The sequence below is a fragment of the Podarcis muralis genome, chromosome 1 (genome assembly GCF_964188315.1).
Source record: "Podarcis muralis chromosome 1, rPodMur119.hap1.1, whole genome shotgun sequence".
Classification (NCBI taxonomy): Eukaryota; Metazoa; Chordata; class Lepidosauria; order Squamata; family Lacertidae; genus Podarcis; species Podarcis muralis.
The window spans coordinates 726878-753006 of NC_135655.1; the positions used below are offsets into that span (position 1 = coordinate 726878).

General features: G+C 48.8%; 1 protein-coding gene across 3 annotated transcripts in view; it reads left to right on the forward strand.

Moving 5' to 3' along the window:
* The window catches only part of LRFN5 (leucine rich repeat and fibronectin type III domain containing 5), a 70139-nt gene extending 51037 nt beyond the window's left edge, over positions 1–19102 (forward strand). Inside the window, exons 3-4 of one of the 3 annotated variants that reach the window (XM_028728828.2) lie at positions 12436–13451; positions 18612–19102. In XM_028728828.2, the coding sequence (XP_028584661.2) occupies positions 12436–13441 (1006 nt within the window). In that variant the 3' untranslated portion in view covers positions 13442–13451; positions 18612–19102. Of the gene's footprint in view, positions 1–12435; positions 14059–18611 lie in introns of those variants that run through there. The other 2 variants (XM_028729693.2, XM_028728130.2) reach the window with 2 other exon arrangements.
* Positions 19103–26129: the final 7027 nt, after the last annotated feature.

Sequence of the window (26129 nt, forward strand, 5' to 3'; positions counted from 1 at the left end):
TGATAAGTTGTAATTCAGCAACTTCTCTTTCCAGTCTATTTCTGAAATCCCTTTGTAATAAGACAGGTTCTTGGAGATCCTGTATTGAATGTCCTGGGAGGCTGAAGTGTTCTCCTACTGGTTTCTCTGTCTTGTGATTCCTGATGTCAGATTTATGGCCATTTATCCTTTGGCGTAGGCCTTTGTCCTGTTTGTGCAATATAGAGAACTGAGGGGCACCGTTGGCATTTGATGGCATACAGAATGTTAGAAGATGAGCAATTAAACCGGCCTGAGATGGTATATTGGATGTTGTTGGGGCCAGTGATGGTGTTGTCTGGGTGTCTGTGGCAGCAAAGTTGGCATCTGGGTTTATTGCAGGCTCTGGTACCAGTTTCCGTGTTAAGTCTGGTTGCTGTATTATTGTGGGTGAGGAGTTGTTTAAGATTGGGTGGCTGTCTGTAGGCAATGAAAGGTCTTCCTCCCAGAGCTTGAGAAAGAGAACTGTCGTTGTCTAGGAGAGGTTGTAAATCTCTGAGGATGCGCTGAACTGTTTTAACTTGGGAGCTGTGATTACTAGTGGTGTTCTGTTATTTTCTCTTTTGGGTCCGTCTTGCAGAAAGTTCTCTCTGGGTATCAGCCTCCTGGAAGTCTCCACTGCTGGTGCAAGTCTGGTTGCATTTCAGGGAGTTTTGCGGGGAGTTTAGGAAAGTGAGGTGAAAAAGTAGCCAAATATGCACACCTGGAATATGTTCAGTGTTCTCAGCCCGGTCCTCTGGGACTCTCTGCCACTGGAGACTCAGCAGGGACTTTCTGTGCCAACTTCTAAAAGCCTGCTGCAAACCTTCTTATTCTATTCCTCTAGGCCTCTGCAAGCCATTAAAACTGCAACCTTCCACAATATTTTGTTGATGTCTGACTTTTTCTTTTATTTTGTTGTGGTTTTTATGGGATGGTTTTATGGTTTTATTGGTGGAAACCACTTTGATATTTTGTATGACACAGCAGTACAAATATTCTTCATAAATAAGATGTCTGTTGGTGGGAAACGTAGTTCATTTCAATTTTTATTTGCATACTGTATCTCTGCACACGAGACGTTTGCAAGCAGCAAAGAAATAAACATAAGCAGCAAAGATCAGGCATCTCAAAGCAATCTGATCCAATGCAGATAATAATTTGACCTTCACATAAACAACTTATATCAAATAAAGAAATAGCTAATAATGCATTTAGAATGTAATAGCACCTAATACAGTTGTACCTCAGGTTACATACACTTCAGGGTACAGACTCCGCTAACCCAGAAATAGTACCTCGGGTTAAGAACTTTGCTTCAGGATGAGAACAGAAATCGTGCTCCGGCGGCACGGCGGCAGTGGGAGGTCCCATTAGCTAAAGTGGTGCTTCAGGTTAAGAACAATTTCAGGTTAAGAACGGACCTCCAGAACGAATTAAGTACATAACCAGAGGTACCATTGTAATGAAATAGAAATTCACCCTCAACAATTGCAGTAAATAATCAATCAATAAAAATAACAGTGAGTCAGAATGCATAAAATGCCACAATACACAAAAGATGTAAAAGGACTGAATTGATCAACAAAGTCAAATAACCTTTTTTTAAAAAGAAACAAAACCCACCAACATCTGGCAGGCCAGATTTCCCCAGACCTGCTTGAAATGTGTTGCAGCCAAAGTGTGGCCTCAAAGAGGGGAATGGCTCTTTGTACGTTGCCTTGAGTCTCATCAGGGGGAAAGGCGGAGTCTGAATAAATAATGTACAAAAACAGAGAGGTGAGGGTTGAGGGAGTCAGATAAACTTCTAGATTTGCTTTGAATTAATTGTGCAGTAGGGACGCGGGTGGCGCTGTGGGTAAAACCTCAGCGCCTAGGACTTGCCGATCGAAAGGTCGGCGGTTCGAATCCCCGCGGTGGGGTGCGCTCCCGTTGCTCGGTCCCAGCGCCTGCCAACCTAGCAGTTCGAAAGCACCTCCGGGTGCAAGTAGATAAATAGGGGCCGCTTACCAGCGAGAAGGTAAACGGCGTTCCGTGTGTTGCGCTGCCTCGCCAGATGCAGCTTGTCACGCTGGCCACGTGACCCGGAAGTGTCTCCGGACAGCGCTGGCTCCCGGCCTATAGAGTGAGATGAGCGCACAACCCCAGAGTCGGACACGACACAAAACACTGTTGCTGTAGGTCAGTTTTATTTTATTTGTTTTTTTATCCTTATACAGTGGTACCTTGGGTTACAGATGCTTCAGGTTACAGACTCTGCTAACCCAGAAATAATACCTTGGGTTAAGAATTTTGCTTCAGGATTAGCTAAAGTGGTGTCTCAGGTTAAGAACAGTTTCATATTAAGAACGGACCTCCAGACCGAATTAAGTTCTTAACCTGAGGTACCACTGTATTTTGGAAATGTACATCCAGGTTTTTTTCCTTAAGTTTTTTGGGGCCCTAAGCTAGACCTTGTTTAGCTTATATAGTGGTACCTCGGGTTACATACGCTTCAGGTTACAGACACTTCAGGTTACCGACTCTGCTAACCCAGAAATAGCTCTTCAGGTTAAGAACTTTGCTTTAGGATGAGAACAGAAATCGTGCTCCAGCGGCGCGGCAGCAGCGGGAGGCCCCATTAGCTAAAGTGGCGCTTCAGGTTAAGAACAGTTTCAGGTTAAGTACGGACCTCCAGAATGAATTAAGTACTTAACCTGAGGTACCACTGTACATAAATCTGGCACTGGTGAGAGCTGTTCGATGGCGGGACGGATTCCCTTGGGAGGTGTGGACTCTGTTTCCTTGGAGGTTTTCAAACACAGGTTGGGCAGCCGCCAGTCAGGGACCCTTGAGCTGTGATTCCTGCATTGCAGAGGGCTGGACTAGAGGACCTTTGGGGTTCCCTTCCAACTCTGCAGCTCTTTGCTTCTCCACCAGCACCAACCAGCCTCCAGACAGGAGGCAAGCAAAGGCCTTTTGCAGCCATCAGGTTTGATTTGCGCTTTATTTTTGGCTCATCCCGGCTGACCTTTAATCCTTCGAGGTAATCTGATTAGCGCAAGGATTGGAAAGTTAGCCCTACTCAGGAGACACTAACACCCTCTGTTTGGGGGAGGGAACGACAGGGGGAAAGGATATCCATAAATTATTTTTTATTTATATATATCCATGGATGAATGACGGAAGAGCGTGTGGACAAGGTGTTGGATTTGCTAAGTGGATTTGCTCTGAAGCCTCCTAATGGAGCAGTCACACCTTTCCAAACCGATTTGTCATAAATTATTCCCTTTTTCTCCCCCACTTTTCAAAGCCACCTCCTTGGGGAGGGAGCAGGATCCTGCAGATCAAAGCCACCCAGAAGCCCCCAGACTCTCCCAGGACGCCGGCAGGTTTCCTTGCGGTTACTGCATCGGGCGAGAGAGCGTTTGCCGGGGACTCCCCTTGGGGGCTGTGGGGAGGGCTGTGTGTGTCTATGCTTGTGGGGCTGCTCACAGGGACTAGAAACCTGAGGAGAAGAGGATGCGGAAGGACGGAGCCTGTCCCGAGAGAGGATGCTCAGCCAGGGCAGTCCTGGGTCTTCGGAGGCATCTCAGGTTGTGTCCTGAATGGGCTCACTGTGCCCCTGAAGGACCAGGTGCGCAGCCTGGGAGTCATTTTGGACTCACAGCTGTCCATGGAGGTGCAGGTTAATTCTGTGCCCAGGGCGGCTGTCTACCAGCTCCATCTGATACACAGGCTGAGACCCTCCCTGCTTGTGGACTGTCTTGCCAGAGTGGTGCATGCTCTAGTTATCTCCCTCTTGGGCTCCTGCAATGCGCTCTATGTGGGGCTACCTTTGAAGGTGACCCAGAAAGTGCAATTAATCCAGAATGCGGCAGCTAGACTGGTGACTGGGAGTGGTCGCCGGGACCACATAACACCGGTCCTGAGAGATCTGCATTGGCTCCCAGTACGTTTCCGAGCACAATTCAACGTGTTGGTGCTGACCTTTAAAGCCCTAAACGGCTTCAGCCCAGTAGACCTGAAGGAGTGTCTCCACCCCCATCATTCAGCCCAGACACTGAGGTCCAGCTCCGAGGGCCTTCTGGCGGTTCCCTCGCTGTGAGAAGCCAAGTTACAGGGAGCCAGGCAGAGGGCCTTCTCAGTGGTGGTGCCCACCCTGTGGACACCCTCCCTTCAGATGTGAAGGAAATAAGCAGCTATCCTATCTTTAAAAGACATCTGAAGGCAGCCCTGTTTGGGGAAGTTTTTAATATTTAATGCTGTACTGTTTTTAGCATTTGATTGGGAGCCGCCCAGAGTGGCTGGGGAAACTCAGCCAGATGGGCGGGGTATAAATAATAAATGATGATGATGATGATGGTGGTGGTGGTGTCTGGGCCCCTTGGACTCCTTGCCCCCAAGTCCAGGCCAATTGAGGCCAACTTGCGATGGGCAGCTGGCTGGCTTGCCTCTCCCCTTTGCTTTCTCTTTTCCCCTATATTTACAACGCACCCTATTTTCGTGACTGTGGTTTATGACGTTGCTTTCCTGCTGCCGTCTTCCCTGGGACCTTCAGATGAAGGGAGTGTCATAAATAAAATTATTTGCTTCTTCCTCCAGCCTTAGGCAGCCAGCGTGGGCCTCGATACGAAGTCAGACCTGCTGGTCTAGCTAGATCTGTATCACCTGCAGAGACTGGGACACACTTTCCAGGGGTTCAGGCAGGGAGATGCTCTAAGCCAGGCATCCCCAAACTTGGCCCTCCAGATGTTTTGGGACTACAGCTCCCATCATCCCTAGCTAACAGGACCAGTGGTCAGGGATGATGGGAATTGTAGTCCCAAAACATCTGGAGGGCCGAGTTTGGGGATGCCTGCTCTAACCACTGAGCCACAACCCCACAGTTGTCCTAAGCTCACGGTTCCCCATTTTCACAGCAGTTTGCCACCATTATTGTTGCTGTTACCCCACAACATTTTAGTGTGATTTCCTCCAAATGGACACACCTGTTTGCAATTTTGCTTGATAAAGACATATTTTTGTGAAAGAACATTCCATATGAAGATGCCTCTTTCTTTGCCATTTTCCTCCATTCTTGCCTTGGTGTGAGCATTTGCCCTTGCAAGAGCCACTTTGCAGAACCGCATTGCAAAATCTGTAGAAGTGCGGGTTTCTGAAGGGTGGCCGTGTGTTTCAGTTCACATGCTGTTCTGGAAAAGCCAAATTTTGGTCTCTTCTCCATTCTCATCTGTGAAAAGAGGACCTTGGGCCGGTCGCTGCCTTCTCTCAGGACTGTTGTGGGGATTAAATGAGGGGGGGGGGGTGAGAACCATGTAAGGGTCCTTGAGGTCCTTGGGGAGAAAAAGCTGGGATATAAATGCAGGCAATAAATAAAGAAGAAGACTTGAGACTAAGGAGCAGCCCCCACCAGAAGAGGACATGGGGGTCTGATTCCTTTACCCCCCCCCCTGTGTGTTGGGGAGCCTGTCTTTTTGCCATGGGGTATTTGCAACAAAGCCACCTTCTCCTCTGGCTTCTGCAATACTGAGAAAGAGGTGGCTGGGTGCCCTAAATGACCTCGGCCCAGTATACCCCCCCCATCGCTCAGCCCGGACACCAGGGTCCCTCTCCTGAGGGCCTTTTGGGGGTTCCTTCCCTGCGAGAAGTGAAGTTACAGGGAACCAGGCAGAGGGCCTTCTCGGTAGTGGCGCCCGCCCTGTGGAACACCCTTCCATCAGATGTCAAGGAAATAAACCACTACAGTGGTACCTCGGGTTAAGTACTTAATTTGTTCCGGAGGTCCGTTCTTAACCTGAAACTGTTCTTAACCTGAAGCACCACTTTAGCCAATGGGGCCTCCTGCTGCTGCCGCTGCGACGCCAGAGCACGATTTCTGTTCTCATCCTGCTTTGTAGACTTCATTGAAGTGAGTAGTTTTAATTGGGGTTTGAACAAATGTGCAGTTATTTGGTAGCTGATTTGAATTGCATTGCTGTACCATCTTCCTTGGGATGTGGGTGGCGCTGTGGGTTAAACCACAGAGCCTAGCACTTGCTGATCAGAAGGTCAGCAGTTCGAATCCCTGTGACGGGGTGAGCTCCCGTTGCTCGGTCCCTGCTCCTGCCCACCTAGCAGTTTGAAAGCACGTCAAAGTGCAAGTAGATAAATAGGTACCGCTCTGGCGGGAAGGTAAATGGCGTTTCCGTGCGCTGCTCTGGTTCACCAGAAGCGGCTTAGTCATGCCGGCCACATGACCTGGTACGCTGGCTCCCTCGGCCAGTAAAGCGAGATGAGCACCGCAACCCCAGAGTCGGTCACGACTGGACCTAATGGTCCGGGGTCCCTTTACCTTTACCTTTACCATCTTCCTTAGTGAGTCCTGCAAACTGCTCTTCTGGATAATGGTTTTTATAAGGAAGGGGGAACTGGGGATGAATTTATGGAATGGGGGGGGGGGAGGGCGATGGCCCCCAAACATTTGGGAACCTCTGGTTTACAGTGTAACTTGAAGCATTGAGAACGTTGGCCTTGTCTTATGAGCCTCTGCCTGTAGCAAACCCTCCAAGTCTCCCAATTTTCCAGGAATTATGAAAGCCCTCCTGGCTTTGGATTGGATCCTGAAATGTCATTTTGGCCACCACCAGCTGGTGCTGCTGCCCCTGATCTCAGGGGGGAGGCTGAGCCGGCGTTTGTCCTGAGCAGCAGCTGAGAAGGAGCATCCCTTGGGCATCTCTTGGCGGCGGCTGGAGAGCGGGCGAGGAGAGGCTGCGGCTGGCCAGGCCCAGCCCCACGTGACCCCCGGCTCTGGGGGGCAGGCAGAGGGCAGGGCCACCCTGGGCAGGAAGAACGGGGGAGCAGAACGGAGTTGGAGGAGTCTTGGTTTTTTAAAAAATATATATGCATTGTGCGCCTGCATCTAATCTCGCCCCTCTCTAAAGTGTATATATTGGTGTGCGTTTTCCTTTTTGTAAATCTACCAAAGAATGCAATAAAATAAAATTGGGATTCAGGGCTTTTCTCAGGAGTAGGGAGGGCAAGAGTGCTGCGTCCCATTGGTGGAGTGATGGTGGAAATGTTCTGTGATGGTGGGGGATGTCGGAACTTCCGTTCGACCGAGCTACTCCTCTGGTTGAGTCCTCCGACGGTGATTACGCAGAGTATACAGCAACAGCAGAAGACGAGAAATATGAGCTACATTGCTAAGAATTTTATTCCTAACTACGCAGACAGAAAAGAAATATATATCCTCTCTCTTTCAAAGCAGAGAGGCAACTGGTACAAAGAAACAGGAAACCAGTGAAATCAACATCCGTCTCCCGTCTCCAACAGTCTGGAATCTCTGGAATGTAAACAGAGTCTTGTGACTCCAAGCCCTGCACCGTGGCAGAACAGAAACCTAACAGGGGATACAGGCAAAAAAGGGGGATTGAAGAGGGTCGGTTGGAGGGAAGTGAGAAATGTCCCTATTTTCATTTGAGGAGTGTTGGAGCATATGCTGGAGGTTCCCGGCTTACATTCAAAAAGAGAACAAATCCCATGTTATGCAGGGAGCAGGACAGGCCATCTCTCTTTGCTCACAGCTCCTGCCGTCTTCCTGATTTCGGTGCTCTGAGTTTGGGGACGCCCCTTTCCGTGTCCCTGGTGCTGCTTCCCAGTCTTCCTTATCTGTTGTTTGACTCTCCTTGGCACAGCGAGAAGCGTTTGTTTCTTTCCTTTGGCTTCTTCTTAAATAACGTCTGTTGAATTGTTTCTGCAAAGGTTATACCAAATACGGCAAAACGTGGCCTGATCAGACAGGATCGGCTGACAATTCGCATAGTCCCCGTGCAACCGCTGGCTGCACGGTTTTATATTGCTGTAAACTGCTCTGCTACGATTTTTACCATGCAGGGGTATATACATATTTTTAATAACTAAATAAATAGAATGATGGATCGCTGTTGAGCAAGGTCAGACGAGAAACAAAACCAAAGGAAATAAACCACAGGTGCATGGATGCGTCAAATGTAGCAACTGGAACTATTTCTGGCATAGATATTGAGGTTAGACCAGACAGGGTTGCAAAACGTGGGCCCTGTGATGGCCAGGGAAAGGAATGGAGAGTATTTGCAGGCCCTGAGTCACTGTACTGGCCTTATTCGCTCCTGGACTGAGGGGGCTTCCAGGTCATGCTCCTTCTTGCTTGCAAATGAAATAAAATCAAGCCAAACAGGTAATGAAATTGCTGACCCCGTGTGTGCAGCAGCCATGGAAAAGGCAAATTCCATGCTAGGGATAATTAAGAAAGAAATGGGAAGCAAAACTGCCAGTATCCTAATGCCTCTGCCCAGATCTATGGCACAACTGCACCTGGATAATAATAATAAGGATAATAAGGATAATAATGAAGATGATAATAATAATAATAATAATAATAATAATAATAATAATAATAATACATTTTTATTTATACCCCGCACTTCCCGGTTCAAAAACCGGGCTCAGGGCGGCTAGCAACAAATTTAAAACACTTAATGGTAAAAGCAGCATAAAATAAAATATTGTTGTTGTTGTTTAGTTGAACCCCCAAAAGGCCCTCAGGAGAGGGACCCTGGTGTCCGGGCTGAGCGATGGGGGGGGGGTATACTGGGCCGAGGTCATTTAGGGCACCCAGCCGCCTCTTTCTCAGTATTGCAGAAGCCAGAGGAGAAGGTGACTTTCTTGCAAATTTTGCTGTTGTTGAGTCGTTTAGTCGTGTCCGCCTCTTCGTGACCCCCTGGACCAGAGCATGCCAGGCACTCGTGTCTTCCACTGCCTCCCGCAGTTTGGTCAAACTCATGCTGGTAGCTTGGAGAACACTGTCCAATCATCTCGTCCTCTGTCGTCCCCTTCTCCTTGTGCCCTCCATCTTTCCCAACATCAGGGTCTTTTCCAGGGAGTCTTCTCTTCTCATGAGGTGGCCAAAGTCTTGGAGCCTCAACTTCAGGATCTGTACTTCCAGTGAGCACTCAGGGCTGATTTCCTTAAGAATGGATACGTTTGATCTTCTTGCAGTCCATGGGACTCTCAAGAGTCTCCTCCAGCACCAGAATTGAAAAGCATCCATTCTTCGGCGATCAGTCTTCTTTATGGTCCAGCTCCCACTTCCATACATCACTACTGGGAAAACCACAGCTTTAACTAGACGGACCTTTGTTGGCAAGGTGATGTCTCTGCTTTTTAAGATGCTGTCTAGGTTTGTCATTGCCCTTCTCCCAAGAAGCAGGCATCTCTTGATTTCGTGGCTGCTGTCACCATCTGCAGTGATCATGGAGCCGAAGAAAGTAAAATCTCTCACTGCCTCCATTTCTTCCCCTTCTATTTGCCAGGAGGTGATGGGCCCAAATAAAATATAAAAACATGAATAACAATAAAATTCAAAGTTCAGAAATCAATTTAGGGGAAATCCATCTAATAAGCATTAGATAATCACGAGGGCTAGCTGACTGAATTAGTCCTACTTGGATAAAAATGAAAGGGATGAGAACAGGGCTCCCGAAATGATTGAGGGGCTGGAGCAGCTTCTCTATGAAGAAAGGTGATTGTGTTTGGGACTTTTTAATTGTGAGGAGACACTAGACCTCGTGGACATCCAATGAATGAATGAATGTGGGGAGATTTGATCCTCCTTCATGCAGTTCATAGTTAAACTACGGAACTCACTGCCACAAGAGGGAAGGAGCAATGGCCACCAACAGGGCCATCTTTAGCATATGCTTTGCCGGGGTGCAAAGATCCGCCCAGCGCCCCCAAGTTAAGCCACCCCCAATTTTTTTAGGGGGGGCGAACTCAAAGTTATTGAGCTTTTTTGGGGGAGGAAAATCACTTGCCTGTAACAAGAAGGCAGCGGAAATAACTGCTTTTGTTTCTTGAATTGTCGGGAATATTTGACGCTGGGTATACATTTGGCGCCCCCCAGAATTTGGTGCCCAGGTGCCCCGCACCCCTTGCACCCCCAGGTAAAGACGGCCCTGGCCACCAGCCTAGATGGCTTTTAATGAGGATTGGGCAAATTCGTGAGGGATAAAAGGCTATCAATGACTCCCAGCCAGGATGGCTAGACAGTGCTCTTCCTCCACGGTCAAAGGCAGCAACTCTTCCGATTTCCACTTTCCAGAAATCACAGGGAGGGAGAGTTGCTCTTGTGCTTGAAATCTGCTTGCTGGCTTCCCAGAAGAGGCATCTTCCGGCCACCGTCAGAAGAGGAGGCCGGACTAGATGGTCTGATCCAGCAGGTTCTTCTTAGCTTCTCATGTCCCTTTTCCTTAGTTTTCCCAATAGGGCAATATCCTTCAGGGTCTCGGCTGCAATATCAGGCCTTCATTGCGCCCATTTCCTTGCCCTTGCCCAGTACAGATGAGAGAAGGCTTTGCTTCTGCCTTAAGCTCAGCCTTCTCTTCTTTAACTTCAGACCAAAACTGATTTAAATCACGATTTAAATGACTAGTCAGTGAGACTTGATTTAAATCATTTTTTTAACAGAAAGACTCATTCTTGCTGGTATCATCTTAATATTTACAACCAGATGAAGGTTTCGTTTTTGGACTAATAAATTTTCAGAGTAGTTTCTACAGTTCTATCAAAAATTATGAATTTGGTTCTACTATCAGAAATACAAAGACCGTTAATTATGAAATTACTGTGAGGTTGAATAAGTGAACTGTTGATATTTGGAGAACTTTTCTGCTGTACTTTATTGGAAGGAGAAAAATAACCATTTCCTTCATAACAATTTAAACCATCTATTTAAATAAAACAATAACATTATAGCATATGTATCCATGTTTGTTAACTGATGTGGTTCAACAATTTTTTTTATTAAGAAACCTTTTAGCACACATGAAACTTAAACAAATCCTTATTTCCTGATGAATAGCCTTTGGACTCCAGTGTAACTTCAATAGAAAATATTTAGAAAGATTTTCTCTCCAAAAGCATTTTTTAAAAAAAATCCAATTTAATTTTTTTACAAAACTATTTAAATTAAAAAATATCCATATTTTTTTTTAAAAATCCTGATTGTTCTCTACCCTGCTCAGCTCTGCCTCCACAGCCAGAGGCAGCCATGCTTCTGAATCCCAGTTACTGTAAACCTCAGGAGGGGAGAGGGGTCTTGTGTTTGAATCCTGCCTTTGGGCTGCCCACAACAGGCACCTGGCTGTGAGAACAGGGTTCTGGGCAAGATGGGCCAATGGCCTGATTTGTGGTTACCATAATTCCTACCTATTTCATCACATTTGTACCTCTTCCTCCCTGCATTTCATCCATTTCCGTTTTTACATTTTAAATAAATATAAAAAGGTATAAATCATCGTCCTTCAAATATTGTATAAATTTACTCCAGTCTTTTGGGAAAGCTTCATCACGCCGGTTTCGGATTTTCAGCTTCGCCAGTTGTGCATATTCCATCATCTTCACCTGCCAGGCTTCAATTGTTGTTCATTCCAGTTGTTTCCATTTTGCGGCTAATAGTGTCCTTGCTGGCGTTGTTACATGCATAAACTATTCTTGGTCTCTTTGTAATTTCTTTCCCTACTATGCCCAGTAAAGATGCCTCTGGTTTTTTAGCAAATGTACTTTTGTACATTTTCTTAAACTCATTATATATAATTTCCCAGAAGACTTTGACTTTACTGCAAGTCCACCATATATGATAGAAATTTCCTTCCTTTTCTTTATATTTCCATCATTCCTTATTTTTTATCTTATACATTTTGGCAAGTTTAATTGGTGTTAAATACCAGCTATATACATTCAGGTAGCTAGCCGTGTTGGTCTGACACATTTGAGATAGATAGATAGATAGATAGATAGATAGATAGATAGATAGATATAATAATAATTGTCCAGTAGCACCTTAGAGACCAACTAAGTTTCTTCTTGGTATAAGCTTCCATGTGCATCTGAATGTATCTGAAGAAGTGTGCATGTACATGAAAGCTTATACCAAGAACAAACTTAGTTGGTCTCTAAGGTGCTACTGGACTATACACACACCCCTCCCTATATAGCTATTCTGGGACACGGTTGGCGCTCTGGTTTAAACCACAGAGCCTAGGGCTTGCCAGTCAGAAGGTCAGTGGTTCGAATCCCCGCGACGGGGTGCGCTCCTGTTGCTCTGTCCCAGCTCCTACCTACCTAGCAGTTCAAAAGCACATCAAGTGCAAGTAGATAAATAGGTACCACTCCGGCGGGAAGGTAAATGGCGTTTCCGTGCACTGCTCTGGTTCGCCAGAAGCGGCTTTGTCATGCTGGCCACATGACCCAGGAGCTGTCTGCGGACAAACACCAGCTCCCTTGACCTATAGAGCGAGATGAGCGTGCAACCCCAGAGTTGTCCGCGAATGGACCTAATGGTCAGGGGTCCCTTGACCTTTATATAGCTCTTCTCAGATTGTGAGCTTGGTCCTCCCAGTCCAGCCCAGTGATGCCTTTTTTCTTTCTGTCCCTTCGCAGAATGATTCCCCCCACGAGCAAGACCTTCCTGGTCAACAACCTGGCGGCGGGGACAGTCTACGACCTGTGCGTCCTGGCCATCTACGACGACGGCATCACCTCCCTGACGGCCACCCGCGTGGTGGGCTGCATCCAGTTCACGACGGAGCAGGACTACGTGCGCTGCCACTTCATGCAGTCCCAGTTCCTGGGGGGCACCATGATCATCATCATCGGGGGCATCATCGTGGCCTCCGTGCTGGTCTTCATCATCATTCTCATGATCCGCTACAAGGTGTGCAACAACGGCGGGCACCCCAAGGCCGCCAAGGTCAGCAACGTTTACTCCCAGACCAACGGGGCCCAGCAGGCCCAGCAGCCAGGGTTCGGCGGCGCCGGCGCTGCCCTGCCGCCGTCGGGCTCCAAGCAGGCCATGGGGCGCGAGGAGAGCCTGCAGTGCTGCAAGGTGGGCGGTGAGGGCTCAGCGCGGCCGGCGGATGCCTATCCTGGCCAGGACTCCTGCTCCGCTTCCGGCGGGGCCGGCGCTACCTCCGCTCTGCCGCCCACGTGGACTCCGGGGCCCCCCGCTTCCCAAAAGCTGAAGCGCAAGCCCATGCCAAAGTCCGGCAGCCACGACGCCGTCCCCGGCGAAGGCGCCTCCTGCTCCTCCGCGTCCGGCGGCCTTGAGTCGCAGAACACGAACCGCAACAACTCCACGGCGCTGCAGCTGGCCGCCCGGCCGGCGGACTCTTCCCCGGGGGTGGCCCCTGCCTACAAGAGAGCGCCAGGCAAGCCAAGTAAGTTCCTCACCTTGCCCGCCGACCCGTCCCGCGCCAAGCGCAGGTACTCCCTGAACGGAGAGATCATGGAATACCACTGTTACCTTAACTCCCCAAACCCGGGCGGATTTTGGTCTAAGCGGAGCCTGTCCATGAACGGGATGCTCTTGCAGACAGACTCCTCCGAGGCGGATAGTGGTCAAGCAACTTTCTCCAGTTCGGAGTGGATATTGGAAAGCACGGTGTGAGCCGCTGGGGGTGTGTGGCTTTTCTTTTTTTTATTTTGCCAGTCCTGAAAAAGGACGGAGGGTTCCCCCGCCCTCCAAACACTGTCCGAGAACTCATCTCCAGGTGGGGGCAGTGGCTGGCTTTTTCCTGCCCCTCTCGCCTCTCGGCCCAGAGCGGGGCGCGGACCACCATGGAGCGCCCCTTCGCACCACCTTTTCTCTCTTGGGGTTTCCGTTTAATCTAACAACCGGAGGGAAATATTGGCGAGGAAACAAAGATTTATGGGGAAAGCACAAAAGCCGAGCGGGGTCTCCGCCTCTGCTAGGATCGGCACCCGGGTCCCACCCTAGCCGATCGAGGACCCAGGAGAGAGAGAAGGAGCCTTGGCCTGGGGGGAAGAAAGAGCCGCATGTAGAAGGGCCTCGTTGCTCTTTCCTCTGTGCCAACGGAAGGCTGCTTTTCTGATGGATCAGTAGACAAAAAAGGGAGAGGGAGCATTTCTAAATCGAGTGTCTTCTCTGCCCTCTTTCCCCCTGTGACTTTGGGCCTGCCTTCCTTTCTGGGCCAACGCTGTACAAAACCCATCAACTCTGTGTTGCTACGTTGTGTAAAATAAAATATTCCTTCAATACCTTCAGCCGGTGTGGCCGGGCGATGCCCTTGGAATGACCCTCCTTGGTTCAGGGGTGCTGGGGGCGCCCTATCCGGGTGGCCGATGGGGAGAGGGGGAAGGAGGAGGTCTCTGCCCCTGCCCCCTGGCCAGGCTGTCCAATGGGCGGAGGTCATCTGCTGTAGGAGGCAGGACAGAGCCGGGCTGGAAGTGTCTCTGGTCAGAGAGCCTGTCCATCTCTCTCTTGGTAGCTGTGAGCAGGAGCCTGGAGTCTCTAGCACCAGAGAAAGTGGGTCAGCGGGGCTGCAGGCTGGCCAGCCTTGCTTTCCGTGGGTCTTGTTGGCGGCAGGGAGATTTCTCCAGGCTGAGTCAGCAGCATTTATATTTGTGCCAATTTCACTCTTTTGTTCCTTCTATTTGTGCAAGGCTATGAGTCAGCTTTCCAGGCAGAAAAGATGGCCTGTTGCAATGCCATATAACCGATAAAAAGCAGTTATGACACCCCGAAACAGAGCAGCCCTAAGACCTCTGCGATGGTCGCCCAGGAGATCTCTCAAGGCTCCTGCAAATTCCTTCTTGGGCTTCCAAATGGCTTAATCTTGTTTCTGGAGTTGCCCCGGTGCTGGATCGATCCCTTGTTCTCCTGGACGAATCCTAGAAGCTGCTCACGCTTTTCGCCCCAGGTTGCTGATGGATCCCAGGGAAGGAATTGCATTCGCTCAGTCGCGGTGCAAAGAGGGATCTGGGCATGATTTCACAATTGCGTTAAGATCCCTTCTTCGTTTCTTCCATGATAGAATTAATGCATATGAAAAAATGGGCTTGGTTGGCTTGTCCGTTTTGAGAACTTGTGTGGGGAGAAGAAAAAGTACAACTGAAACTCAAAGTGTGCCTGTGCCAATTCAGAGATGAATGCCCCCCAACTAATCACACCCCACCCATGGGTGCTTCCCTTGGCCTTGCCTGGTTTCTGGGTCCTTCCTTTGGGGTTACTTTGGGGCCCCAGTGAGCTGCTCCCCTTGCTTAGGGTGAATCTGGTGGGGAACGAAGATGAGCCTCTGTTGCATTTTCTCCCTCCAGAGTCAGCTCCTCTTTGCTTGTAAAGCCTCCCCTCCCCCCCAACTCTCTTTTATTTATCTATTGATTTTATATTTTATTTATTTATCCCCATTATATTTATTATTCCCCCTGATAGGGACTCAAGGCTCTGTGAATGACATTTTTAAAAGTCACGTCTCTGGCCAAGTCCATCCAAAGCAGCTTGCAACATTATTATTATTATTATTCCCACATGCAAATTTAAACGACACAGAGGGAATGCAGAAAGCTAAAAATGTCACAAAGACAATAGTTGAAAAGTAATTCTAATAGTAAGTAACTCTCCCGAGGAGACGTTGATCCCGTTTTGCTAGACTAAAGGCTGCCTTACTCTGTGCACAAAGAACGACGTGTGTGAATGTGCGCCATTGTTATTTTTAACAAAATGTGCTTGCAGCTTCCCTGAAAACAAAAGTTCTAGCAGTTTGCAAAGCACATAAAATATGCTTTAGAAGAATGCAAAAGATACCTTAGAATAAAAAAGCAACATTAAAAGCAATTGGGGGTTGGACTAGATGTTCCTTCCCAGGGGCGTAGGAATGGGGCAGCGGAGAGGGCGGGCTGTCCAGGGTGTCACTCTGGGAGGGGTGACAAGATGGCCCCTGCCTGCCCCCAGCTGTAGAGCGGCAGAGGGCGCACGCAGTCCATATGGGCACTGCTCACATGCTGTCCGTACGGGCTGCCGCTCTCTTGCAACGTCCATATGGGCGTCCATAGGGGTGCTGCTCACAGCGCCCATACAGCCACCACGTGCGAGCGGCAGCCCATACGGACAGCACATGTGCGACATTCCGTACAGAGTGTGCATGTGTGGTGCCACACATGCGCAGTCCATATGGGCTGCGCCTCCCCGGGTGCCGGAGAGGGTTCCTCCGCCACTGTCCCTTCCAACTCCACAATTCTTAAGTTTGGAGAAAAGCAGAAGGAATAAAATTCACAGTTGAAAGCACACATTCTAAGCTAAATAGGCAGATTTTTAAAAATGCATCAACTTTGCAAAATGCACGTACGTTCTTTAGGTCACCGTTTGCCCTGAGCACATCGTGGGCCATATATTTCGTGGTGGGCTCTCTCCATCCCCCCCCCTCAGGTGCCGGAAGTTTCTCCACAGAGATGAGAGCTTCCCTTTGTCTCCCGCCTTCTGGGCCATCCTGCTTGGGGCTGGCGGGTTGGAATCAGAAACAATGGTTTGGTGCTGAACTTTCCCAGCAAACCGTGGCTTGTCATTTTCATGCATCACAATAAACTGTGGTTAGTTCAAAGCATGAGGCAGATGCTTCCAAACTCATTTGGGAGACAAGGGACAGGCAGGGACCGACTCAGTGCTGCCTGGCTCTCATTCTGCTAAGCAATGGTTTGGCATTACCACCAAACTGGGTTATTCATCATCATCATCATTTTATTTTTTTATGCCGCCTAAACAATGCTCAAGGCGGCTTACATCACGACAAGATTCACCGTATTTTTTGCTTTATAAGACGCACTTTTTCCTTCCTAAAAAGTAAGGGGAAATGTGCGTGCGTCTTATGGAGCGAATGCAGGCTGCACAGCTATTCCAGAAGCCAGAACAGCAAGAGGGATTGCTCCTTTCGCTGCGCAGAGATCCCTCTTGCTGTTCTGGCTTCAGCGATAGCCGCAAAAAGCCTCTTCAACAACATTTGATTCAGAATAATTTTTTCCCTTATTTTCCTCCTCTAAAAACTAGGTGCGTCTTATAGAGCGGAAAATACGGCACATAATTACATAACATAACAAAAGTCATAAACAATCAATAAAACACATCAAAAGGTACACAACCAAATGGAAAACAATTTCCACATAAATCATACAATCTAAAGCTAAAAATACAACATTAATCTCAATTTCAATTTAAAATAGTATAGATAAAAGAAATCTTCAAAAAGGAGCCCTCTCTGTTGAGCAGCAGCAGCAGCAGCCTTCCTTTCTTGTGTCCTAATGCTTGACTTTTCCTGTTCTTCGCCAGCCTGCCTTCAAGGCAGCTTCCAAGAATGAAATGGGCCGGTGCAGAACTAGGTGCAAACAGCCTGGGAAGGAGAAGACATTTAAGAATCAATAGAAAACCACATATAACAGGACCTGGTTTTTTTTTTAGCAGCTATAGCTAAAAGGCTAATTATAGAACGCCTTAGCTTCCAGTTCACCACAGCTGGAAAGACATCTAGTTCTTCATGCAGTGCAAGGATGAACTGCGGAACTCCCTGCCACAGGAGGCAGAGATGGCTTGGAAAGAGGATGAGGCACATTCATGGAAGAGCATCAGGCTGTGTCGATGGCTCCTCGCCCAGGGGCTGATGCCTTTCCTCCACAGTTGGGAGCAGTGGCCCTTCTGAACCCCAAGAAAGGAAGGAGGGAAGAGTTGTGGCGGGACTTGAATCCTGCTTGCCAGTTTCCCATGGAGGCATCTGGCTGGCCTATGTGAGAACCAGAGGCTGGACCGGATGGAGCATTGGCCTGATCCAGCAGGACTCTTTGAATGTTCTTATCGGTCTCCATCACTGAAATCTTCTTGTAGCAGCCAACCAAGTGCCAATGGGAAACCCCCCATGAGTGAATCCTCTATGAGGAAAGGTGACAGCATTTGGGGCTGCTTCGTGAGAGGAAAGGACGCCAGAGGGAGCAGGACAGGAGTTTGTAAACTCATGCTTGGTGCAGAGAAAGGAGATAGAGAGAAGTTCCCTTCTCTCTCACACAACACTAGAACTTGAAGACATCCAAGGAGGCTGAAGGTTGGAAAATGCAGGACAGATAAAGTCCTCCATGTGGTGTGGAGTTAGACTGTGGAACTCCCTGCCACAGGAGGCCGTGAGGGCCACCCGCTTGGATGGCTTGAGAAGAGAACTAGAGAAAAGGGAATTTTTGGAGGAGGAAAAGGCTCTGGAAGGCCCAGGAAGGGAGAGTTGCTCTGGTGCTCCTCTTCTGCTTGCTGGGTCCCCATGGGGGCATCTGGCTGGCCCTGGTGAGAACAGGAGGCAGGACCAGATGGACCACTGGCCTGATCCACAGGAGGCAGAGGTGGCTTGAAAAGACGCTGAGGCACATTCATGGAAGATTCAAGCAACTGGCCTCCAGCTGTGAAGACAGAGCAGAGCCAGACACCTCGCACCCATGGAAAGCCCTCTCCTCTCCCAGCAATTTGTCTCATCCTCTTGCAAGGCCATATAGGCTTCTGGCCATCTCTGCCTCTGGTGGCAGTGAGTCCCCCAGTTCAGCCAGGCACTGTGTGTCAAAGCCTTTTCTTTCCTGGGTCTGGAGTCCTCCTGGGGGTGGGGCGTTGTGGAGGCCTGGCTCCGTCTTTCCTGAGGGGAAGATGCTTAGATGGGCAGGTGGGCGGCAGGAGGGAGGGAGCTGGTGGAAGTTCTCCCCTTCCAGGTTGGTTCTGCTTTTGTTGAGGAGCTGAGCCAAGCCGGGCATTATAGATCTCTCTCTCTCTCTCTTTTTCTGTTTCTCTTTCCACCACACAGAAGCTGGCAGCAGCCTGAAGAGTGCTTGCCACCCTCCTCCTCCTCTTCCTCCTCCTGAAAACGTGGCCGCCCACGTTTGCACCCGACAAAAATCCATTCGGTTTCAACTCACCGGAGACTGAGAATAGGGCCAAATTCTGCGCCACCAGCAGGGACGTCACACCCCCGGTGCCTCAGGCCTGCGCTGGGAACCCACGGAGACTGGAGATGCTGGAGGGATGGATGGTCTCCCCTGTCTCCCCTCCTCCACCCCCCCCTTTCACCCCACCCCCAGGAAACCCTGCCCAGGCATTGCAAGTGTCTTCTTCTGGCCTTCAGGACTTTATTTTTCTTTTGTACAGCAAAGAATTGACAGGGAGAGGGATCTGGGCCCAGCGTGGCCTCCGCTCTTCCTCTTTGTGGTTGCTGGTTGGTGGTGGTTGAATTCACAGACCGTACGACTGATTCTCCATTATGTCACACCACCCCTGGAAATAAATGTTTTAATATGAGCGTTTCCCCACTGGTTCATTGACAGGAGTGGGGAGGGCTGGCGGGCGGGCGGGGGGCATCTTTGAGACACATCCTGCAACATCTTGGAGCAGCTTCCAGGGGGGCTGGGAGAAGGTCCAGCTCGCTCCCTGCTCACCGAGGCTGGAACAGAATTAAGTGTCTCGTCTTATGAATCCAGCTCCTTCCCAGCCGTAAAGGAAGCTCTTTCCTTGTTCAGTAAAAGAGTCCGGCAGCCTGGAGGGCCAGGAGGTCACGAGACCCTATCCAGGAAGATCGTGTTGAGTCAGTGGGGCAGATTTTGGGAGGGAGCACAGTGGTCTGGAAAGTCTGGTGACCATCATGCGCATCCCACCTTTTCCTCAAAGGAGCTCAAGGGGGGGGGTCATGACTCTTCCTCCTCCCCATTTCATCCTCACGACAACCTTGTAGGTTAGACTAAGAGGCACCAATTGCCCCCCCAAAGTTGCAGCCAGTGAGCTCCATGGCTGAGTAGGGAGATTCAACCCTGTTTTCCCAGGTTCTAGTCCAATGCTAAAAATTATTATTATTATTATTATTATTATTATTATTATTATTATTATTATTATTATTAATTCAATTTGTATACCCTTCACCTGTTGATCTCAGGGTGGTTCACACCATAAAAAATACAAGGTAAAAAGACAACATACATAATAAAACAAGAACCGAAACAGAAACCGAACAATAGCCCTCGCCCTTCTACAAACACACTTAAAAGGACAAAGGATGTCCATCAGCCAAAGGCCTTGTTCACCTGGTGCCTAAAGGTGTACTATGAAGGTGCCAGGTGAGCTTCCTTGGGGAGAGCATCCCACAAATGGGGAGAAGGCCCTGCTCTCGTGTTGCCACCCTCCGGACCTCTCGAGGAGGAGGCACACGAAGAAGGACCTCAGAAGATGATCTCAGGGTCTGGGTAGGTTCATATGGAAAGAGGCAGTCCTTGGGGTATTGCGGTCCTGAGGTGTTTAAGGTCAAAATGAGCACTTTGAAGTGGGCCTGGAAACGAATAGGCAGCCAGTGCAGTTGGGCCAGGATCAGTGTAAGATGCTCAAACTATCTTGCCCGTCTTGCCTGACCGCCAAATTCTGCACCAGCTGAAGCTTCCGAACCGTCTTCAGAGGCAGCCCCACATATAATGCATTGTAGCAATCTAACCCAGAAATTACCAGAGCATAGACAACAGACATTAGGCTGCCCCTGTCCAGATAGGGACACAGCTGGGCCACCAGCCGAAGGTGATGGAATGTCCTCCGTGCCATCGAGGCCACCTGAGCCTCAAGTGACAGCAAGGTATTCAGAAGGAACCCCGAGTTACGCTCCTGCTCCTTCAGAGGAAGTGTAACCCCATGTAGAGCAGGCAACCCCCCCATCACTCCAGTCTAAGGGAACCGGCCACTAAGAGTGCTTCTGTTTTGTCCAGATTGAGCCTCAGTTTGTTGGCTCTGATCCAGTCTCTTACCGAGTTACAACAACAGTCCAGCACATCCGCTGTCCCACACTGGCTCTCTGGAATGGCATCTGGCCTCCACCCAGAACAGAGAGAGTTGCAGGCAGGCAGCCCAGTGGGCAAGAAGGACATCAGGATGCCAGACTCCACACTAGAGCGTGACCAAGGAGCCTTTTGTTTCGGCATGTGCAGTCCAGCAATCTGCCTCGTGAATTGGATGGGGCCCTTCTTTGGCAATGCCCGGGGGTGGCCTCCTGTTGGGATGTTGCCAGCATTGGGGGGGGGCTGCCTTCCTAGATGCCGGGTCACAAAGAGAGGACGGCGCTGGAGACCAATCTTCTGGGTTTCCGCCAAGGATGTGCAGGGGCACAAAAGGTGTGTTTGGGCTTGGTAAAGAGGAAGAGGGTGTGCCTTGCACCCTCCCCAATGGATTGGCTGCTGGGGCCACCTGCTCCATCCTGCCCAAATAGGAGGTGCCTTTGAGGATCCGGCTAAAGGCAGGCAGGCCTCTCTCTGAGTCCTTTGGGGCACCTTGTGGACCTCTCAGCAGCCATGGCTACCAGGGAAGGAAGCACAAGGCCGGGGCAAGAGGATAGAGAGATGTTCTTCTCCCTCTCTCCTAACACTGGAACACTCATGGGCAGCCAGTGAAGCTGAACAGTGGAAGATCCAGGACAGAGAAAAGAAAGTGCTTCACACACTGCATAGTCCAACTCTGGAGCTCACTCTCGCTGGGGAGAACTAGCTTGAATGGCTATAAAGGAAGATTAGGCAAATTCCAGGAGCAGAGGTCATTCATGGCTGCTGGCCAAGATAGCTATGGTCTGCCTTTCTCAATGGGAAACAAGTAGAATAAGGAAAATTAAAGGCATGTCTTAATTATGCATTCTCAATGTCTTTTTAATTTTAATTTTCCTTATTCTATTCTACTTGTTAATTCAGCGCAATTCTATTACAGTTGATTTTGACAGCTTGTTGACTAAGATCTTTGGCGACGAAACGTCAGATAACTGGAATGATGTCCGAGCACTGAACCGCTGGAATATCACAAGCGGGCTCTTTATTATTGTGTTTGCAATTGTTCAAGATAAAATCTATTTTGGAAAGAGAAGCAATGAGCACTGAACCACTGACATATTACAAGTGATCTCTTTATTTACTGCGTTTGCAATGGTTTAAGATAAAACCTATTTGGGAAAGAAACTACTTTTGCCATTTTTATGGACATTTATTGTTTGTTTACAGATAGTTGCCTTGGGGATATTGCCTTGTGTCGATTGCACTCATCCTTGTATCACCACCTTCTCAATGGGAGGCAGCAAAGCTTCTTCTGAATCCCAGTGGCTGGAACCCACCAGAGGGGAGAGCTGCTCTTGTGCTTGGATCTGCTTGCTGGTTCCCCACAGGGCTGGCCTTTCCAGAGTAGCCTTCGTAGCATCCTCTGAAGAAGGTCCCAAGAAGAGCAGCTTTCCCTTTTGCCCTTGAGCGAGAGAACAGTTAATATTAGTTATGATAAAAATTTAAGTTATATACCACTTTTCTCCAAAGATCATAGGGCAGTTTACAACATGAAAGCACAATAATGTAACATCATAACAAACACAACAATGAGCCTTCTTGCTCAGTTTTGTTTTGTTTTTTTAAAAAGATATTTATTGAGATTTTAAACAGTAAAACAAACTTCACAATCATACCAGAAAAGAAAAAAGCATTATCACAATCAAATCAAAACAGAAAAATAGAGTAAAAAACATAAAAAGGTAGAAGAAAAAAAGAAAAAACCTAAAAAGGCATAAAAATCCATTTTTTTTCATATTGTTTTTATAACACTCTTTCCTGACTTCCTCACATCTCCCTTTTCTGTGTTCCCTTTTACACAATCATATTCAGCAGTGCCTTACCCTCTTTCAAATCTTGTTCTATATTGTACATTTCAACCTATTATGTCTCCAATTTTTCCCTTTATGTCGTTTTCTTTAAATCTGACATAATGTTATTCTAGCTTTTTCACCCTTATTCTTTTAAAACATTTTTACATATTCCTTTCAACTATGTCACTAATGCCATATTGTCCTTCTATCCTGCAACCATTTTAACATTCAAACATTTTACAATGTTTTTGCAAGTAGTTTTTAAACTTCTTCCAGTCCTCTTCCACTGACTCTTCTCCCAGGTCTCGGATTCTGCCAGTCATTTCTGCCAATTCCATGTAGTCTATCACTTGCATCTGCCATTCTTCCAGAGTGGGCAAATCTTCTTGCTCAGTTTTGAAGACCATAGGCTGTTTAATCGGCCAAATCATCTTGTCCAGGAGAGGAACTTGGCCGCCATATTCTGCAACAGCTGAAGTTTCTGAACTGTCTTCAGAGGCAGCCCCCTGTATAATGTGTTGCGATAATCTAACCTGGATGTTATCAGAGCATAGACGACAGAGGTTTGGCTGTCCCTGTTAAAACTGATGGAAGATCCTCACCACCACTGAGGCCACCTGAGCCTCAAATGACAGCAAAGGATCCAGGAAGACCCCCAAGCTATGTACCTGCTCCTACAGAGGGAGTGTAGCTCCACCTAGAACAGGCCACCTCCCAGCCATCTGCTCTAGGGAACCACCCTCTAGCTGTGCCTCCATCTTATCTGGACTGAGCTTCAGTTCATTTGCTCTTCTCCATTAGTGAGCCAAGGCAGCATTATCCCTCCCAACCTTAATTAAAAGTGATACAAGCTCCTGCTACATTTGAGAGCTCTTTTAATTTTCAAAGAAAATGTTCTTCACCTATAATTAGAATCAAAGGGTTGTGAGGGATCCTAAGGGTCATCTAGTCCAACTCCCTGCAATGTAAGAACCAAAGCGAAAGAATCCAACCTCTGCTTAAAAACCCTCCGATGAAGGAGAGTCCACCAGCTTCAGAGGGAGTCTGTTCTGCTGTCAGACAGCTCTTGCCATCAGAAAATTATTCCCAATGTTTAGTTGGAACCTCTTGAAACTTGAAGCTATTGGTTGGAATCCTCCCCTCCAGAGCAGGAGAAAACAAGCTTGCTCCATCTTCCATGGGACAGCCCTTGAGATATTTGAAGATGGCTCTCATATCTCCTCTTTTCCATGTTAAACGTAGCCAGCTCCTTCAACCATTCTTCATAAGGCTTAGTTTCCAGACCCTGGATCATCTTGGTCACCCTTCTCCAAATGTTCCAGCTTGTCAACATCCTTCTTAAATTGTGGTGCCTGGAATTGGACACAGTATTCCAAGTGTGGTCTGACCAAGGCAGAAGAGAGTGGAACCAAATACTCCTCTTGATCTGTTGCCTGTTGACAGCTTCTAGGAGCTACAGGGGAGAACTTGCTTGCTCCATCTTGCATCTGACAGCCCTTGAGATATTTGAAGATGGCTCTCATTTCTCCTCTCAGTCTCCTCTTTTCCAAGCTAAACATACCCAACTCCCTCAACTCTTCTGAATCTTCCTGCATCACCTTGGCTGCCTAACCCAATAGCCCTGTGAGGAAGGACACTCAATCCCATTTTCCTGACTGCCTCTCCATCCCAGCCCCCCTTCCCACCATGGCCTGGGAGAGGGACAGCTTGCAATTGGGGGGGGGGCATTTCCTGGGTTCCTGCTGGCCTGTCAGGACAGCACTAGGTGTGTGCAGACTCTCTCCCGAGACTTCCCTCAACCCCAATGATGGGTGTGCCCCTCCTGCCCCATAAGGGTGATTTGGTCAGACCTCAAACCATGAGTGAAAATGAAAGAGCCTTTCCCCTCACGGGAGCCAGCCAAAAGCCAGCCTTGCCTCTGGAGATGCTCCTCTCCTGCCCAGCTGCTTCTCCTGAACACCTTGGCAGCCAGACAGAGCTCTCTCTGCCCTGCAGACGTCTCCTTGCCAAACCGGGTGTCCCCAGAGCCTAGATCAGGCCATATGCTCCCAGTTGCACCCAGGCAGCCTTGGAGAGATTGCACAGAGACATTTCAAGCCAGAAAGCTCCCCAGGAAGATGTGCAAGCAGCAGGGCTTCCATTTATTTCATGTTATTTTTGCAGAGAAGCTGCTCTACCCCGATGCTTCGATGGTGGGGCAGGCTTGCCCTGAGCCAGAGCTAGCCCTACTGCGAGGCAGAGGGAGGCGGTTCTATAATTCTGTGAAATCTGGTGCCTTTTTCTCAATCTCAGCCTGCAGAAGAGGAGACGGAGAAGAGAAAGGATAAACATCTCCAAATATCTGAAGGACTGTCACCTGAAAGATGGAGCAAGCTTGGTTTTCGCTGCTCCAAAGGTGAGGACCCAGATCAAGGATTCCTACATTGCAGCGGGTGGAGATGATGACCCTTTGGGCCCCTGATAACTCTGTGATTGTATGATGATTCAATGGATCCAAATTCCAAAGAAGGAGATTCCAACTGAACATTGCAGCTCTATCATTCTATGTTTCTATGGTAGGGCTGCCATGTTTCAAAAAGGAAAAGCCAGGACACCCCAGAATTCTTGAGCTTTTTAATAGGACCCCCCAAAAAAAGTTGTTGAACTTTTATTTACAAAAACACTTCCCCAAGAACTATGCAATCCACCTTTGAAATCCTAGTGATATCCAGGAAAATCCGGACGTATGGCAGCCCTATTCTGTGACTCCTTGGGGAGGAGAGAGAGAGAGAGAGAGAGAGAGAGAGAGAGAGAGAGGTGTTTCAAAGAAAGAGGTTCCTGCAGGGACAGGACCTGGTTTGCAAGCACCAGGGGCTTTTCTTTTGCAGAGAAGCTGCTCTGCCCCTCTGCTTCCTGATGTGGGCTTGTGGGGGGGGGGGCTTGCCCTGAGCCAGAGCCGGCCCCGCCATGGGGCAGAGGGAGGCAGCCACCTCAGCCATCTGTTTCCAGAAAGGGCAGCAAACGGGATTTCAGTTTATTAATGTTGGTTCATTCCCCCCCCACCCGCATCCCCCCCTCTCCCGCCTCCTGGTGCCTATGCATTAGGGAGGCTTAAAATAATTCTAAAACCGCACTACAATAAGGAATATATTTAAATGCAAAGAATGCAAACGAGAACAATGCACAAGACGCACAGCATTGGAAAACAGCAACAGCAACAATGAATGGAATAAGCCTTTTCTGTATTGCTGGGGGTGGGGGGGGGGAGGCACTTTGGGGGTTTTCCAGCTCAGATGCCCAAATAACTTGGCTGGCCTTGAGGGATCCCCTGTGGGCACCTTGACTGGGGCAGGGGAGGGGCGGCCCTGTTGGGTGCTGGGTATTTATATCCCACCTTTTTCTCCCAGAAGCTCAGAGTGGCACCCGTGGTTCTCCCCTTTTCCGGTTTCATCTTCACAACAACCCTGTGAGGTAGGGTTGGGCTGAGAAGAGGTGGTGACTGGCCCCCAAGGTCAACTGGTGAGCTTTGTGGCCAAGTGGGGACCTGAAGCCTTCAGAGGGCCAGGCTCTCTTCAGCCTTGGAGTCCTGTATCCACTTCTGGGCACCTCAATTCAAGGGTATGGACAAGCAGGAAGGTGGGCAGAGGAGGGTGACTGAGATGATCAAGGGTCTGGAAACCAAGCCATGAGGAATGGTTGCAGGAGTTA